The sequence below is a fragment of the Temnothorax nylanderi genome, unplaced genomic scaffold (assembly GCF_030848795.1).
Source record: "Temnothorax nylanderi isolate EJ_2023f unplaced genomic scaffold, tnyl_v1.0 TNYL_tig0264_pilon, whole genome shotgun sequence".
In the NCBI taxonomy this organism is placed as follows: Eukaryota; Metazoa; Arthropoda; class Insecta; order Hymenoptera; family Formicidae; genus Temnothorax; species Temnothorax nylanderi.
Genome location: NW_027249326.1, coordinates 93,558 through 112,056, shown reverse-complemented (window position 1 = coordinate 112,056; position 18,499 = coordinate 93,558). Strand labels below are relative to the sequence as shown.

At 36.7% G+C, this 18,499-nt stretch overlaps 1 protein-coding gene across 1 annotated transcript in view; it reads left to right on the top strand.

Moving 5' to 3' along the window:
• Positions 1-18,499, top strand: part of LOC139780135 (inactive dipeptidyl peptidase 10-like) — a 199,573-nt gene that overhangs the window by 102,965 nt on the left and 78,109 nt on the right. Inside the window, exon 2 of the mRNA XM_071718636.1 lies at positions 6,708-6,927. Coding sequence (XP_071574737.1) covers positions 6,714-6,927 — 214 coding nt within the window. The 5' untranslated portion in view covers positions 6,708-6,713. The remainder of the gene's footprint in view (positions 1-6,707; positions 6,928-18,499) is intronic.

The following is an 18,499-nucleotide window of genomic DNA, read 5'->3' as shown; positions in this document are numbered from 1 at the left end:
AATATTTGTTCCTTTCAAAAAACTTGAAATGTATCTAAGATTTTTAAATTGAACAATCTTTAGTAATCGCCCGACGGAAGGAAAAATTATTCAGTGCAATCTTGGTAACGAAATTGTGTATCTCTAACTTGAGAAACACTGTTCCGCAAAATGCGCGCCGACTTGGAAGCACGAAAAATTACGATCTCCATTGCTGATATTGCGGCAGGATTGTGCCAAAGGTAGCGCGGAAATGTTAAACAAAAAGTGGATATTGAAAGGGCCAAGTTTCACCCAGTTTTACATAACATCTTTCGTATAAATTTTAATATCATTTTAACATTTATTTATAAACGATCTGTCGATATCGTAATGACGTCGAAAGCTCGCGTTTATTTATCCCGTTATTATTAACGACAAGATACAGCCTGCAATAATTAAAATTTCGCGATTCAATGCCGAAAAGTATAAAGTTTTCAACGATTGTTATCCTACACGGAGAGAATTTTTTGTTATATTTTACCCTTAAATTCACTACAAACGGGACAACTTGGCAACCAAGGAATTTTTAAAATATACAAAAGACATTTTACAAACAACGTGATAAAAATTACCAAGCAGATTGGTAAATTTGGAAAATTATTGAAATTTCCTAGATATATTTTAGTAAAATTAATCAAACATATTTTATATTTTAATGTAATAGATATTAATATTTTTTATTATAGTAGATATTAATCAGAATAGCTCGCATAAAATTCTTGGTGGTACATGTTGTCCCACAACTACCATGATTTCAGGGTAAATTTTAAGAGAAAATTCTCTCCGTGTATTTACTCTCAGTATTACAGAAGAAATTAAAATTTGGCTAAATTTGCTTATAAGTTAGTTCGTGCTTAAAGCCCGCTGGATTTCAGTTCCGGCAAACGAGTTTTGGCATGGAACAGAGGCGAGAATGCTAATCGCGATTCAAGAAACGCAATTCGCGAGATATACACCGAGTCTCTTAAACTGGTGATTTGACTTCCCGAAGGGACGATGAAGCGGAACAGGCAGACTCGCGAAGACGATAGCGTAGCGACTCTAAGGGGGTGGGAGCGTGTCCTCTTCAGAGATCACGCTCGTGGAAGTAAGAACGAACACCCCGTTCGATATATCGCGGACACTTTGCACGTAATACCATTACCGGTAGCGCGGCGTTCAAACTGTATTCAGACGGCAAATGCGGACGACGAATGCGGACGGAGAAAGGACGATAATCGACTGAGAGGCTATACGGTTACTTTTCGGTTGGAACCGAAACGCGCGACGGATAGCTGTGTAACGACGCCCGACGGCGCGTAATTGTAAGGAGCCGAGTTAATTAGAAACCGGCATTCGTCGCGGAGATCCATTTTAATGATAATAAATGCCGGCGCGGATGTTGATTGAAAAGAATACCGCGGATTCGCGATTCATGAGAAGTAAACGCGACCGCCTTTCTTAATGGCGAATCTCTTTCGACGGGAGAAAATGTTTTCCGAGAGGAAAGCGTGAAATTAATATCCCGGATCCCGGTACACACAAATGAAAAGGGAAAAGGTTCATCGTAGGAAATAAAAGAAGCTTTCGAAAACTTCTTCATTATCGTAGGATATTTTCGAAGTGTGTGTATATATCCCGTAGTAAAAAAACTCCATATATCGCCACTGGAAAATTGCCATTCATTCGCCATTGTCGAAAATCCCAATGGCGATAAATGGCGAATTGCCTAAGGAGATTTTCTCGATTGAGTTCTCCATTCGAAAGGGAATGGGAATTCTTTAATGGGGATTAAATGGAAAAAATCTCCTTAGAGGCAAAATTGCTATTTATCGCCATTCGCCAATGACATTTTTTGCAATGGCAAATGAATGGCATCTTTCTATTATTTATACAATTACTGAAAAGAAGTTTAATGTTACAACAACAAACTTGCGCGCATCATTTAGCTATAAGAGATATAATTTAAGTTTTGCAACAGACAGCATTTGTCTTTGCAAAACTTATCTGCTTTTCGCCTCGCGCAGAGGGTCTGCTTATATACGCGGCTGGATGTATTTTAAATGCGAGAAAGCTCTTCTCGCCATGCGCCGCCTAGCGACGTTGTTGTTGACGAATGCTCATCATTCGGCAGTGTTCAGCATTTGAACTGAAATGGACATCGTTAACAAATGTTGACCATTGAATCAATTGCCATTCATTATTCAATGGGCATCGTTAATAGCTGATGATCATTCGGTTCAACCGCATTTCGTTTCCAATGGACATCTTTGGATAATACTGGTCATTCGGTTCATCCGCATTTGCTTTCCAATGGACATCATTAGGTAATGCTATCTTTCCAATCGATATCCATTGACTACTCAATGGTCATTTCTGTACGCCATTGACAAGTGCGGAAATCCCAATGGGTCCCCATTCATTATCCAATGGATTCGCGTGAAGACCATTGGTTGCCATTGACTGTTCAATGTGCTTTTTTACTACGGGTAGGGACGTAAATGAACAATTTCTGAGAGTCTTTGATTAAAATATGTACCGTTTATAAAAATAGAATGTATATAGAATCTAATACACTGAGAGAAAACATTTCTCTCAGTGTATATAAACTTGAAACCATTTGCACTAATTAGATAGAAAAATAATTACATTACTAATTAAATGATTAGAAAGTAATGGCTAAAGGATTGCGAAGGATTTTATTCAGTTGTTCATTAATAAAAACAATAAATTTGTGAAAAAATTTTTGGACCATTCTTTGCTGTTACAATATTACTCAATTAATCCTTCTCACAGTTGAGCTTCCACTTACAATGATACTCTATCGATGAATAGCGAGCAGTAACACGAGAATATATCTTAAAACTCGACAAACCGCTGTAATCGCAACTTTATGTCATAAATCATGCGCGTAATGCGGTTGTCAATTAATTATTCTCGACCGATTCAACGCAACGGCGTGATCTAAATATAAACCGTGGGAATTCGCTGCGACGCCAATAAAACGTTGCATTGTAAGAACGTTATCGGAAAATCGAATGCTTCTTTTCGTATAATAGCGCTTGTAGAGTCGTCGGCGAGTACCCGGCCGCAACTTCACGTTACACATACACACAGACACGCGTGCACATTAATAGCAATCGGTATCGAGAAATCGCTCGTTGCACGGAGATATATTAGAAATTTTACGAGCGCGACTAGAAATGCCGGGCAGCTATAGACTGTGATATTTATTGTGTCCTATTATTGCTGTTTTCGCGCACCGGCGCGCGGCGTATAGGGGTAGTTACCAGTTGTATAGGACGAAGCACCCAACGGCCCAAGTATTCTCGGCATTTTTCATGCCGTTTAACGTGTTATTCCGTGGGCGTTATTCCGTGGGGAGTTAAGTGCCTTATCATCTCTATCGATGTAATTTTTTCATCGCATTCTTCAATCCTCTTTCTGTACACGGAGATAATTTTATATTAAATTTTACTATGCTGCCGCACCAACTGCGGACCATCAAAACGCCACAAGTTTAAATGCTATGTTCATAGCATTTAAACTTGTGGCGTCTTAATGGTCCGCAGTTGGTGCGGCAGCATAGTAAAATTTAATATAAAATTCTCTCCGTGTAAAGATAGCCATGTATGAATCATTCATTTCGCTCATATATATTCTCAATAAGAATACCTAATAGGAAATGGCTATCTAAGAAAGCGAGTTTAGGGTATTATTTTAGTAACAAAAATTAATTTGACAAAGTAAAATTTGGCAAAAATTTTATTTGAATTTTATTTTTTAAGGTATTTATATAAAAAATTAAAATATTAAAGGAGATTAAAATATCATGGAGAATGATGGAATTTTCTATACATGTATACTTGAATTAGAATTAGATAATTAAAAATTATCTTCAATATCTTAACTTGGTATTCGGAGGTTATCTAGAATTTGAGTTTACAATTAATAATTAAAGCTTGCTCAATATTTTTAAAGCTTAGAAATTAGAAAGCTTATTTCCCATTAATTTTCGATGCTTTGTTAAAATTCAACCTACGTTTTATATGATTCGTTTTCGTTGAGGCTTTATCATGTCGCTTCCGACGGGTTCTCGTTGGGGAAGCCGCGTTTCATCGACGCATAATAAATGGAAAAGGCCACGTTCTTTAACGCGACAGTGAGTTAAACGCCGAACCGTAAATCGTTTCCCCACTCTGTATAGGAAAAGCGTATCCGGTGCCGTCAAGGTGCTCGCTCATAAATCACGCCGCGCGCACTTGCGGGAGCCTCCTGAAATCGAAGGGGGGAGGGGGAAAAAAAGAGAAAAATATATCGGACGAAGGAAAAATCGCCTAGTGTACCGTTGTGCGTTTGTCGATATCGGACCATATAAAAAGATATTACATCCCACAGATGCATGTATTGGTCTAAATTAATGATGGGACTCTCCAAGCAACTAGAAGGCTGCTCAGAACGTCGAAAATCGCACACGTTATATATTGTATGTGTAATCGTATTACACATACGTATGTATTCTTACATATGCGAGCATTTAATTGATTATACATCTTTGCCTTGTTGCATCGTATAATGATTATAATTTTAATTCACGATATTTTTTTTTAGCAGGAATCATTTCACACTCTCTAAAAGTCGAAGAGAAATATCACTCAAAACGAATAAAATGCAATTAACAAAAAAATGAAAATTAAACCTGTGCACTTTGAGTGATTCGCCACTCTAAGAAAGAGTAAAATTGCGCTCTATATAAGTCCATTTGAGTGAAAGGGCACTTTTTTAGAGTGCAGTAGATTAGTATCTATAGGAGTGAATTATGTCACTCAACAATTTTGAGTGAAAAATTTCACTCTGTTGGAGTATAATCATCCAGTCAAACGTTAGTGAATCGTGATTCGCTATACCTTTAGAGTGAGATCGTATCACTCCGGTGGAGTAGCCGCTTTAAAAATTGGAGTGAAAAATTCAATCCTACCTTACGAGTGCCCGCATTTACTCAAATTAGAGTGACAGCCCTCTCTTTTGTGACTATCGTAATTACTCTAATATATTAGTGGCGAAAGCACTCTATGAGATTTTAAAGAGCAGGCATTGCGTACCCTGAAGAACACTTGATTACATTTACACTATTGGTATCGATTAGCTTCCGGTCATTCTCTCCAAGAGATTGCCAGGATCTATTTTCGTCACCGACGAACCCGGGATAGATGAAGCCCGTCGCGACGCCGACATCTTGGCTCGATAACGTTTGGCTACCCGCGCCGATCACATTTAATTTTGATAAAGAAGATTTATAAATATGGGATCGTGCTTCACGTTGCCGATTGCTGGCCGTTTCGCCGACGGTAGCGGCGCCGGCTTTTATTTTTCCAGAAATACGAAATCCAATTCTCGATAAGACCGGCTTACGTAGGAACTGCCCCCGTCCCCCCTCTCTCTTTTTCATTCTCTTCCAGTCTATTCCTCATATCGCGATCGCGGCAACGCTATATCTCTCGCCAGCCGCGTTCGGGAATGTCATTCCGAGGGAGAAGCGCGACGGTGGCTTTTCCCCGAATACACGGGATTCTGACCGGCATATTTGACATGTGCCACTTAACGCGGATCGTTTATGAGATACGAAATTTTATTTCTTAAATCGGACTGAATCTAATCTTGAAAATTTCGCGAGAATTGAATCCTCGCGAAACGACCAAATTCCTTGTACAGTCTTTAATTTCTCTACAGGATTAAATTGTTCTTTCTTTTTTACGATTCTGAAATTAGCGTGGAATCTATCACAGTAGTTCTGAAAAGGAAAAAGAGGATTTTTGTTGCAAATTGGGTACGTTTAGAAAAACGTGATTTATTTGCACACACGTATTACACATACAAAATGGAACTTATTATGAATAGACTTAACTGATATCAATATTGAGACATTTTAATGATTCGATTACGCACGATTGTTGGCGAGCGCGCTATACAGTCGCAACAATATTTCGACGATATTACAAAACTTTTCCGGAATATACTTTATTCTCCAGTGATGCAGTATGCGCATGCAACATTTTAATTAAAATGTTGGACAAACAAATGTTGATATAAATCAAACACAGTCCAACGTAGTCAGTAACTGGAGTGAAATATATTCGAACATTTTCTACGTTTGCTTATACACAATGGTCGTGAATATATAGTAGTAAATATATATAAATATTATATATAATAAATTTATGCAGTTGATGACTCTAAATATACGCAATATGAATCCTAGCTCGCTAAATAACAATTACAATTGTTATTTTTAATTGGAACATCGACGCTAATTACGCGAGCGCACATACGTATATTTATCAGCCACGCGAATCTGTTGTAAAGTTTTATGCAATTTACTTTGCAAACGAGATGAAATAGAAATTTTAATAATTTCTTATTAATTGCACAATAATATACAATTTTCTTGGATGATAAAATAAAGATAATAGAAATATATTCTTAAAAGGCTAAAAAAACATGCAAAGCTTAGCGTTATTAACTTTTTTCGTTTCTCTAAAAAAATTCCTGAAGAATACCTGTTCTTATGACCTTTCGAGCCAAAATACCCCCTTAATTATGAAAATAAAAAATTCTCAATGATTGCGTTGTAATTGCACACAAATCTATATCAGTTACTTTCCATACGGTATTGCCGGTGCACCTAACGCTAATAATAATATTTGCAGGACCTCATGACGAAGAACAAACAGCGATATCGATGGCGCTTGCTGGCCTGCGGCATCGTCATTATAATCGTGCTGGCCCTGGTGATCGCGGCGGCGATCCTTCTGACCGGCAGCCCGGATTCCACCGCGTCCAGAACGAACGCCGCACCCGGCATTTCCCTGGAGGAATGGCTCTCCGGTTCGTTATCCCCCAAGCCCTTCAACGGCACGTGGATCAGCGGTAAGCACACTCTCCGCCTCTGTTCGCCCGCGCTCGCCGCGGGGCGTAAATCCTTCTCGGTTCTGCGTGCACCTTCCGTTGAAGAAATCGCTGAAGAAAGAGAAGAAAACGGAGAATAAAAAGCTCCGCCAATTTTATTTCCCGCGGGTGTCCGACTTTCGAAATGAGCTTCTCCCCTTTGACACCACTCTCCCTTTCCAAGTCTAATTAAGCTCCGTTACTCAAACGGATTTGAAGCGCGAGTAACGCGTGCGGTTTAATACGTTGGACATGGCGGGCGCATAGAGGAAGCTTGTTTAACGGACGTTGCGCTCTTGTAGGTGGATTCATTTCCTATGAAATAAAGTTTATATGCTTGAAAAAAGTGAAGGATTAAATGCCGAGTTGCAAAATAAAATTGTATAAAAATATAGAGACATAAATTGTCTATTTTTTAATTTGAACAGAAACGATATGCATTAATTTTTACGGATTACTTGCGCAAAGCACGCGGAAACACTTTTTAACACATGAAATCGATGGTTTTAGCGTTGTGAATAATAAAATATTTACACAATTGATTCTCTTTCGCCAGTATTTAATGATCGGAAAAAAGATTCACAAAGAATTTCAATTTTATATTATTTAATTGTTACATTTTTAGGTGCTCTGAATTTTTCTAAAATTTAAACACAGCTCGTTTGCATATGCTTTTCAACAATAATAACAATTTATAATTAATGGATAACAGCTTTATGGCGTAAAAACATCGTTTAAATGAGATTCGAACGATATTAAAACTCGTTTGCCGCGTTAATGTCGGTCATTGTTCGCGTTCATGTCCGCGCAAATCTTTCTCCGAGCGCCATGGCTCCCGATAAGAGCGTTTTTTTGTTTCGCGCGCCAGTTTCGACATGCGTGCAATTTTCCGGTTTTACCCGCGCGCGATAAAATTATCATATATCATAAATCTCGCGTGAGAGACAAAAGTCGTTCGGGTCTTTCCCGCGCGGCAGCGGGAACGTCAAATTATATCACGAACGTATGTCAGGTAGTCGCGGATTTTCTCTTCTCTCCGCGCTCCCTTCCCCCCTACCGCATGGACCCCCCAGGCTTGCGTATTATGTAACACATCAAAAGAGGATAATAAATGATTCACGGGACGCGTGGACGCGTAAAAGCGGATACGGTTCCGCGTCGACGAATATTTATATCGCCTCTTTTTCGCGCAGCGTGAATGACGTGCGACCGCCGAGGCATGAAGTTCAAACTAATTTTATATTTGAGGCGGGCGGCCGCGCGGCGGTGGCCATTCTACTTCATTCGCGGATCCATTTGTCTTTGTTACGGCACGACCGCCCGACATCGCTGTCGGCCTATAAATCCTTTCGTCAGGTCGGGAACAAAAGACGGGTTTTAATGGATTTACGCGCGGCGGTCAGTATCTTCCCGCACTATCGCTTTAATTCTTTTTGCTCGAAAACGTCACGAACCTCCCCGCGGGCTCGGGCTCCACGGTTAACAGTCCTCTTCGCGGACGCGCAAAGTAATTCCGACCGGCGCGGCGCGGCGCGGCGCGGTGAAAATCCGGCTGTGGAGGATTTTCCCCACTGCACTGCCGCGGAGATCGAAATTAAACGCCCGAAAATTGTCGCGCACACGCGTTTTTATACTTCAACTCGTGGTCGACGCTGAAAACAACCCGTGAATATTAAGTCGTTCATATTAAGGAATACCCGTTCTTTCTCATTTTTCTTGCTGTATTAGGCTTTTATGGGTTCCAGTATCCATAAAAGCCTATAATACAGCATTTAATTAAAACCCATGGAGTTCTATTAGAGAAAATAATGTGATTTAATTCAAATTATGTATTTCTACATATATCCCACTTAGGTGTCTGATATCATTGCAGATTTTTGTGCACCTTATTTTAATAGTTATACGCGATTGTTTTCTTATAAAACACTTTTTTTCGTTAAAAAAGATTTATTCCTTTTAAAGTGAGATAAAGTAAGATGTTTCAAAAAATAATTCTAATACCACAATACTTTAATACGAATTTTATTACTTACATTTTAAATGAAACATTCGATGAATAACAATGCTCTGAATAATCGGAAAGCTTAAAAAATCTAGCTATGTTTTTATTTGTCTAATATTTTTTCTATACGCACAGCATGTACTTTATATCGTATATTCCTTTTAAAGCCTCTATTTTATTTTTATTTTGTTAAAAACTAAAACGTTGACAGGTTAATAACTTTGTTTAACGAAAATATAAGAGAAATATGTGAAACTCCTTTGTCATTACAATTACATTGTAAATGCAATTTTTAATAAAACATTTACCGATTATTCCATAACGAGAACCAAATATTCGGAAAATATTTGACGAATATTTTCATATCTCTTTTCACGCGAATAGGCAATGAAATATACAAAATTTATATTTTATTTTTCAAAATTTACAATGTTTGAATAATTTCCGATACATACTACTTTGTATGAATTGTTTAAGTTTTCTTCCTTTTAATTCAGTAAACTTATAAATGTTACATATTTTTTATTAGAAATAACGCGCAATAATAAATAATTGCGAATTTAGTTGAATGGAGTAATATATGTATTGTGTGTATACTAACAGCGGTTGCATGCAAATCGATATAAAAGCATATAACGTAAACGGTTTATCAATGAAATATTTAGCACAAATCGTCACATTATTCGGTGGAATTTATGCTAGGCGTTACAATTGATCAAAGCTTTCATGTAAAACGTATGTATTGCGGTAAAATTTCTATATGACGGTTTCTAACTTGTACCATTTTTCATTTAACTGGATTCGTAGTAAGCTGCAGAATAACCTCGCTAATTCAATATCGGCAAAATTACGGAATATGTCCTTCGCATCTACACCCCGTATGTGATTCTGCTTAATGTATATTTTATATAGCGATCTAGCTCCAATTTCAAGCATTCCCATGGTTATATATTGGACATATATAGGATTGCTGTACTCCGCGATGTCATCCGAGGTCCGCGGTAAGAATTGCTGACAATGCGGCACTGCGAATTGTCTGTTTTGATGTTGCGTTGAAGCGGTGGTTGCCGCGCTGTCCAAAGTAAGGATGCTCATACTTTGACAAGGAGAAGGCCATACCGTCGGGAAACAGACACGTTAAACATCCGGTCTTTGAAATTCTTTTTTGAATATTGTTAAATTTATATATTGGCTCCAATAATAACACATGCAACAAAATGTTATATCGAGTTAAATTATATTATATTAAATTGCTAAAAAAAATTACTTGATTTAAAAAATCAATCAATTTCCACTTGAAAAGAGACGCTTGTACATACACACTTTATTTAAGCGTAATAAGTATAAATGAGACTGCGCAAGTTAGTAACAATAGATCCACTGTCGTATCTAAATGGAAATCAGTGTTCCGCCGCACTCTCAGCGATTCTCATAACGATGATACACTTTCGCGCATTCGTAGTGATTACGGCGAACAGAGCGAAATATATTTCCACCGATACACTCAGAACGCATCGCCGCGTCGATCAGTATGATTACGACGCAGAGGTAACGCGTGGAAGTGAAACTCGATCTAGGGTCTCTCTCTCTCTCTCTCTCTCTCTCTCTCTCTCTCTCTCTCTCTCTCTCTCTCTCTCTCTCTCTCTCTCTCTCTCTCTCTCTCTCTCTCTCTCTCTCTCTCTCTCTCTCTCTCTCTCTCTCTCTCATCTCTCTCTCTCTCTCTCTCTCTCTCTCTCTCTCTCTCTCTCTCTCATCTCTCTCTCTCTCTCTCCCTCCCTCTCCCCCCCCCTCTCTCTCTCCTCTCTCTTCCCCCCTCTCTCTCTCTCTCTCTCTCTCTCTCTCTCTCTCTCTCTCTACAATCCGCTTCTTCTGCGGCTCGCGGTGATGGGGTGCCTCTTAAAAATTAACGAGGTCGAGTCCATTTGGAGGCATGGAATCAGAAAAACGCACGTACAGTAAAGTGTATTAATGGCGCCTGCTAGGAATCCCCTTGCCATCTCGAGCTTTACACTCTCTTCCCTGTCGCATTATTCCGCATCTTTTTTTTTGTAACGCCCTTAGTTCTTAATTTTTTTATATTTTTTACAACTAGAATCAAATTTTAGTGACGATTAGTTAAATGTATCTAACAAACGTGAATGACAAAATTGATATCGCGTCAATTTGACTGCGGCGTCATTTTTTTGCGTCACTAAAACATTTTACGGTTTATCTGTATGAGCTATTCCGCGTACATATATATATATATATATATATATATATATGTATGTATGACACAATTTTATCGAAATTTAAATTTTCGGGGATTGAGAATTTCCTGACGGCGAACGTAATATGAAACTGTTATTTTTCACAATATTTGGAACAAAATGTTTCATCGCGTTTGTATTATCTCGCCGTACTAAAACGCGGAATTGATAAAAATTTATACTAACATCAAAGTGCAGGTTCATGTTACGGCGGGAATGACGTGTATAATAAAATTGCATGTGATAGATGCGTTTTTTTTTACAAAGACAAAAGAACAACAACGCTTTGTACATTGAAGTAAAGATTAACTGAAATATGGATAATACAGTTTACCGCGGCTGCATTGTGTTGTGTTAAGGAAAATAATGGGAATATAGAAGAAATGGAAATGGAAATTTTATTAGGCGCCATTTTCTGATTAGTGAAAGATCAACCTATTATTATCTCTCTGTCTCTATTTGCAGAGTTTAACTCTTAAAAATCCTTTTATTTTTAATTGCTTCTAATTCAAAAGTATCTTAGCACATCTTTATTAGGGAAATTATATTAACTCTAAATCGACTAAAAATCTTAATTCATAAGTTGTTTGGTCTTATATATTCGAGGTGTTCACTATGAACAACAAATGTTTGAGGCAGAGACATTGCCTCAATTGGATGTTATTACGCCGTTTCGGTGTTAAATCGAAAACCAGAATTAAAAAAAATAGGCGCGCGTTGTTAGGTGTCCGGTTGGCGGTTTGCGGACGGAAGAGAACGAGAAGGGCATGCCCTATGGTTGGTAATCATGGTGGTTGATGAGAGTTTTACGCTACGCAGAACCGCAGCCACCATCTACTCCACACCAAATTGAGGTAACTCAGGGCCGCGGTTAGTTACCATGTGCGTTCGTCCATGCATAAACCCGCTCTCGATTTCGGGCTAACGATGGCGCATATCCTGATTAAGTCATCGTTTGAACTTTTTTTCGGACTAGATACAAGCGTGTAATCTTCTGCTGAAGACGGACATTTTCATCACGAGTCTCGTTACGTACAAACATACGCCGCGATACGAAAAACAATTAAAGAAATGTTTGTAATTTTAGCTTCTATCTTGCGATAATTGCTATAAAATAGGGGAGACCAGGGACAAAACGTAACAATTTTCGTATTTGAGTTAATATCTTTGATTTGCTTGTTTATATGTTAACTTTTTTTTCTCTTTTATAAGGTAAATACATTCTTTACTTACATTATGGTATAGATAAAATTTATCCACATTTTATAATTAAGTAGAAAAATCAAATTTTATGAAGATCGAGATTTGTTACGATTGTCCGCCTACCCCTAGGGCTGGTTGTAACAGAGTTTAAGGTTGATTTTAACAAGGTAAAATAAAAAAAAATGAACATATAATCAATGTAGCGAAACGTTTTAGTTCACAAAAGACATTATATAACAGCGGATAGATTCGTATATGAATGTTATTTTTTTAGTAATCACGTTTTGTTACGTTCATCCCGCGTTACTTTTGTCCCTGCATGGCCTTCCCTAAATGTATTATGGGATTGTTTTTGAAAAAGAGGAAGTGTTAATTTAAGTATATGTACCAAGTTTGGATACAAAATCTCTTATGTACATAGACATATTTGTCTTTAATGATATTGTACATATATTTTTCAAAGCCGCCATGTTTCTTTCCTGTGATTCTTTGCTCGATTTTATTTTTCAATGATAAAATAATAATTATGACAAAATTAACAAATTTGTTTAATATTATTATGATTTAAAGATGATTTAATTATCTAATTATAAAATATGATACGCAGTATATGCACATATGTGTCTACTGCTGATGTTAATTAGGTGCTGTATAAGTTTTATAAGCCAATATTAATTACTTTGGTCATAATCTATTAAATGTAATTAGCACTTATTGATATATTTCATTATTTAATCTCAAACTTAATTAAAATAATATTATGCAATTTTATACGCAATATAATTATAACGAATATTTCTTTATAACTTAATCTTGCATTTTTATGCTAAAATTTTTGTTATTTTTTTCTTTTTTGCTATTTGTTATCTTTTTCTCTCTTTTTGCTAGAAATTTTTTAACAAAAGCATCATAGCCTTATTGAAGAGAAGCATATACTTAAGTATATAATATTCTTGAAAGAAGAATAAATTCTTGTTTTAAGCACAAAATAATGAGCTTTTCTAAAACTTGTGTCAAGTATATCTTAAACTATTATTAAGAAAATATTTTTTGTTGAAGAAAACGATTACTTAAAGCAAATAAAATCACGGGAAAAAAGGATTTGCTGCAACAGCAAATCTATTTGTTAAATATGAGACAACTAACATTTTTTGCTGCGAGAGCTAATTAATTTTGCAATAATAGCAAAACCTTTTGCTGCAATAGCAAAACATTTTGCTGAACTTTACTATTGTAACAAAAGGTTTTGCTATTATTGCAAAATTAATTAGCTTTTGCAGCAAAAAATATTAGTTGTCCGTATAGTAGTCCGTATAGCCCAAATCCTTTTTTTCCGTGATAAAATAAACAATTGCTTTCCTTGACTGTAGAATGATATTTTTCTGTGTGTGCGATTAAGCTACGAATTACTTTACTGCACGTGCGTATTTAATTTAAAGCAATATGACTATTGTCAAATAATACTCAGTTACATAATTTTAATTATAATTGTTAACAAGTATACAACCGCAGTAATCGATGGTTATCTATGTTGGTTTGTGCCATGCTGGGGCATTACTAATTCCGTACTACAGTACGGATTATATGTTGAAATGTTAAAATGATCCTTTTGCAATTTGCGCGTGTATCACGTTATAATATCCGCCGCTAGTTACCGAACACGAGAATATTACATGTAATTCCAATTGCGCAATTTTTATTGTGATTGTAGCAAAGTCTTATGACTACAGCAAAATTGGAATCTTGTAACTACGGTGTATGTTTTTGAAATTATGCGAATATTCGCATTACATATATGAATGTAACTGCGCACGTGATAGGAATTGCATTTACATTGCAACGTTATTTGAAAGTAATAAACGTTATTATGGTCGCATCACCTAACGCGATTAGTGAATCGTGGAATTTTTCTAATCACTACATGTGCGCAGCAATGTTTTAAATTTATAATAATATATTTGCAAGCCGATAGTATTATTTTTTTAAGCTTAAAAGAATTGCTTATATATTGATACTAAAAATGGTGGCTATTTTACTCTATTTTCTTTATTATTAATTTTCACATAGCGCTTTTTTGTAAGTTAATGGAGTATGGCGAGATTAAATTTTATATAATATTTAAGAGATGAAAAGAATATTTCAATTTAGCAATTTTTTTAGAAAAAGATTAACAATACTTCTTGAACACGCTTCTATCGACAATCACGTTAATCAATTTCAAAACGATTTCAACCTCGCGATCCAGTAAGAACAATTAAATTCTAGCGTGATAAATTAACGAAGATGTAGGTAGAAATATGAAGAAATTTTATCGCTCCGGGATTTGTGGAAATAACAGTTGGCGTCATTTGATCGATAACTCATTGCATTGCCCGGATATCTGAATCACCTCCTATTGAAGTTACATATCTCACTGTGTGGATTACATTCGAAAATATCCGTTTCCTATTTTGATAAAAAATTTATTCGGTCTTTCTTGGAAAATTGCAATTATTATACTCGTTCTGATTTTGTTGCTACACACTTGCTTCAAATTCTTGCATTGCATTTGTTTATTTCGTAGAACTTCATCGTTAAATTACATTACTATCTCTTTGCTGTCCCTCTTCGTTTGATATTGAATTATCCACTTTTTTAATGAGCAATAAAAAATAAAAAAATCTGCGTTTTAATATTAATTTTGATTTTTGACACAAATATGAACAATTGTAGTTTATTATGAAGTAATTAAAAATTCATGTTAATATCATTTCTGTTAAATGTACATATTTTAAGCAATAAATTCTTTTAATATTTAATTTGAATATCTAAGGAGTTATACAATTATATACTATATGTACTTCTATTTTAAATAACTTAATATCTAGAAAAAAGTTTTTATATCGATTTATGCATATTTATAATAATTTTAAGAAAAACGACAGATACAGAAATAGCGCCGTCGAATAATTCCTGAGAAACAAGGCGGGTAAAACGTTGCTGGATTTTATCCTGACATTTCCGGTATTATGGGAGACAGGGCGTAAACGCGTTACGAAGGGGAGATTTTCGTTTAGAAGTTTCCGCTAAAGTGGCCGGTCGAAAGGTTTCGCCACCTGTCTCGCTGCAGTTGGAGCAAACGAACATCTACTTGACGCACAATTCCGAGAGATGCGCGACTTTGGCATAAGATATTCGTGTTTAATTTGCACGAACAGATACGGAGGTTGTAAAACAGATCTAAAATACCTTGTTTTCCAGCTTACTCAAAGTAGGCCTTTTTGTTACATTGTGCTTGACAAATTTTTTTTTATTTTTATATAAAATTTTAAAATACTTCTCCCGTGTGCTCGCTGAAATTGAACGAGTGGCCACGTGAAATATAGATAAAGTGAACATTTCGCGCTACACCCATCGCATTTTTTGTCAAACTGTCGCAGCAAAAAAGTGGAAACCGGTATTTATTGGAGTGTGTTGCGTGAGATTAACGATTAAAGTAGACCCAACAAGATTTCAAGTATTGTATTCTGTAGTAATAATAGTAAAATATATCATCGCATCACATCTTTTTTCCAAGAAACTGCGAAAATTTATTTCTCAAGTTTGGCATAGAGCGTTGCTTAATTTTTATTTTAAATAAAAATCGCTCGTCTCGTAAGTGATTTGATAGAAACTTTATGATAAATTAAATTAAAAATATTATTAATTTCCATAATTATAATTAATTGCAATACAGCTAGCAAACATCTATGCGAAGCTGCGTTATCGATATTCTTCGAAATTGTAAGGAACGGAACGTCTAAAATGATTGACGAACTTATCGCTTATCGTGTCGCAAGATCACAGAGATGAGAAACGCGATTCGGAGCTATAAATTGTTAAACCGCCTAACTCTTCTGAACGACATGAATGGTACGTGACGGTAAGGGATCATCGTACCCAGTGGAAACACGTGACTCGCATATCTAATACTACACTTTACTTACTTCTCCACTTGAGTTTCCGAACAGGTGACTGTATATGCATAATCTATCTGGATTTTCGCGAATATGGAACCGAATGTATGATGAAATTCAGGAAATAAAACGCGAACTTTAGGAAAGATTAAACGAGCGAAGTTAGTAAATGTTTAGAAAGTGCTCTCTACTTTGATAGAACATTGAAATTCCATATCTTATTGAGAAATTTGTTCGCATACTACCATGAGTTGCATACAGGAATATATGAAACATTCGGTTGTTCATACTTTGATTAATACTTACAATCTGTTGCCCGCGATAATTACCTCAAATAAATTAAACTTTCAATTTTGACGAATATTGTATTTTTAGAATTTAAAGTATAGAAGTTTATGGGAATTATAATATATATATAACTTTACAATTTTTAATATTATTTTAGAAGTGGATGAAAATATGTCACAAGAGTTATTTTTTCCGAGGACTAGAAATTAACAAAAAATTTTTAAAAATTAAAGGAGATGGAAGTAAAATTTTACGGCTACATAAATTAGAAATTATTTGTACTTTTGTATTTCATAATTGAATTGAAAACGCGAGGTTTCAATTCAGCATTTTCAGCTGGAAATAATGCATGAGATACAATGATGGAAACAATGATGGAGGAGTCGGTACTCATAACTCAATGTCGAAGAAAATTGAAGAACACGTTTAGCTTTCGCACTGCTGCACTAGGACTGTTAACTTCGATAAACATCGAGGAGAATACTGTGCATTAAACGCATAACTCACGCTACAAAGTTAACGGGAAGTATATCATTCTATGAGCGCGCGCGAGGGTTAAAATCGTGTTTGACATACGTAACGCCGTGGTAATTAACGAAGTCTCGGTACCTATAACATGTCACATACGGTATCGCATGATGCAGGCTTCACTTGCGACAGTAACTAGCATCTCTTGCACCTGGATAACGGAGCGCGACGCGATCTATACATTCGCTAATTACCGCCTACGTGAAATTTCCTTGATTGCGAACGGCCACCTTCCTCGAGCCTCTCCGATGAACGGCGATTAAGATATGTAGCGCGCACGTGGCGCGATGATGGATATCAGGGAACGTTGCTCGATTGATTGCAGAAAGATGGGCGAAATTTTTGACAAAACGACAGTCGCGACAGAGTCGCAGTTTGACAAATGGTATTTCGCGACTGTGTGCGTGTGTACGTAAGTGTAAGCGTCATCATTCCTTGAACGAACGTACTCTGAAGTCTTGAAGAGAGATTATTTTTATTATTAATTATATGGGTTTAATTTACTTGCATGAAAACAATACGTATTTTAAATTGTGCAAGAGAATAAAGAAAATTGCGGATATACTCTCCTCCTCGAAGTATAGAAGTAACAATACGTAGTTATAAAAACGTATCCTACGTCTAAGAAAATGGAAGAAAGGACTAAAAACTGTAGGTTAATTGATCAACCTGAAAGAATTCAAAAGACCAATAAACTTTTATAAACTGCTGCGAGAAATTCGTTTCTCCGAAACTTTCGAACCTTAATATAGCCAATCAGCAATTCGAAAACCGCGAGGACCCCGAAGAAGCATGCCGGAGAGTTTGCCGCCTCTCGCGTCTCGTGAGGGGAGAGTCGAGGGGTGGGGGGCGGGGGAGAATAATTGCTGGGTTCGCTGCCGGAAGCTACGGCCATTATATTAGCGGAACCCTCTAAAAAGTGCCGTTAATTAAGATACAATACACGAAGAAACGAGGGACGAATTTGGAAGGTGGTAATTGGTAACCAGGCCAGGCTATTCCTTTCGCTGTTGCGGAAAGTATTCGAGAAAACTTCCGCGTAGCGGTTATGTCTTTCACGAAGAGCGAGAGAGCGCGCATAATGGCCGCTGATTAAATCTGTTTCTACCCTCCCCCCTCCCCCCTCGAGATAAAACTCGCGAATTAAAATGGTCAGCCGGCTTGGACGTGAAAGTTCCTCCTCCTCGTATATAAAGTGTATGAGCGAGGACCGGAAGTACTAGAAGTCAAAGAGGTATGCCGTTTGTTTTACGTGACATTAATAGTTCTCGAGTTAGAGATGCGATTAAAACTTCGAGGAATTCTAAGCTCCTTTCTAAGATCCGAGTCGAATATTCGAGGACGTAAAT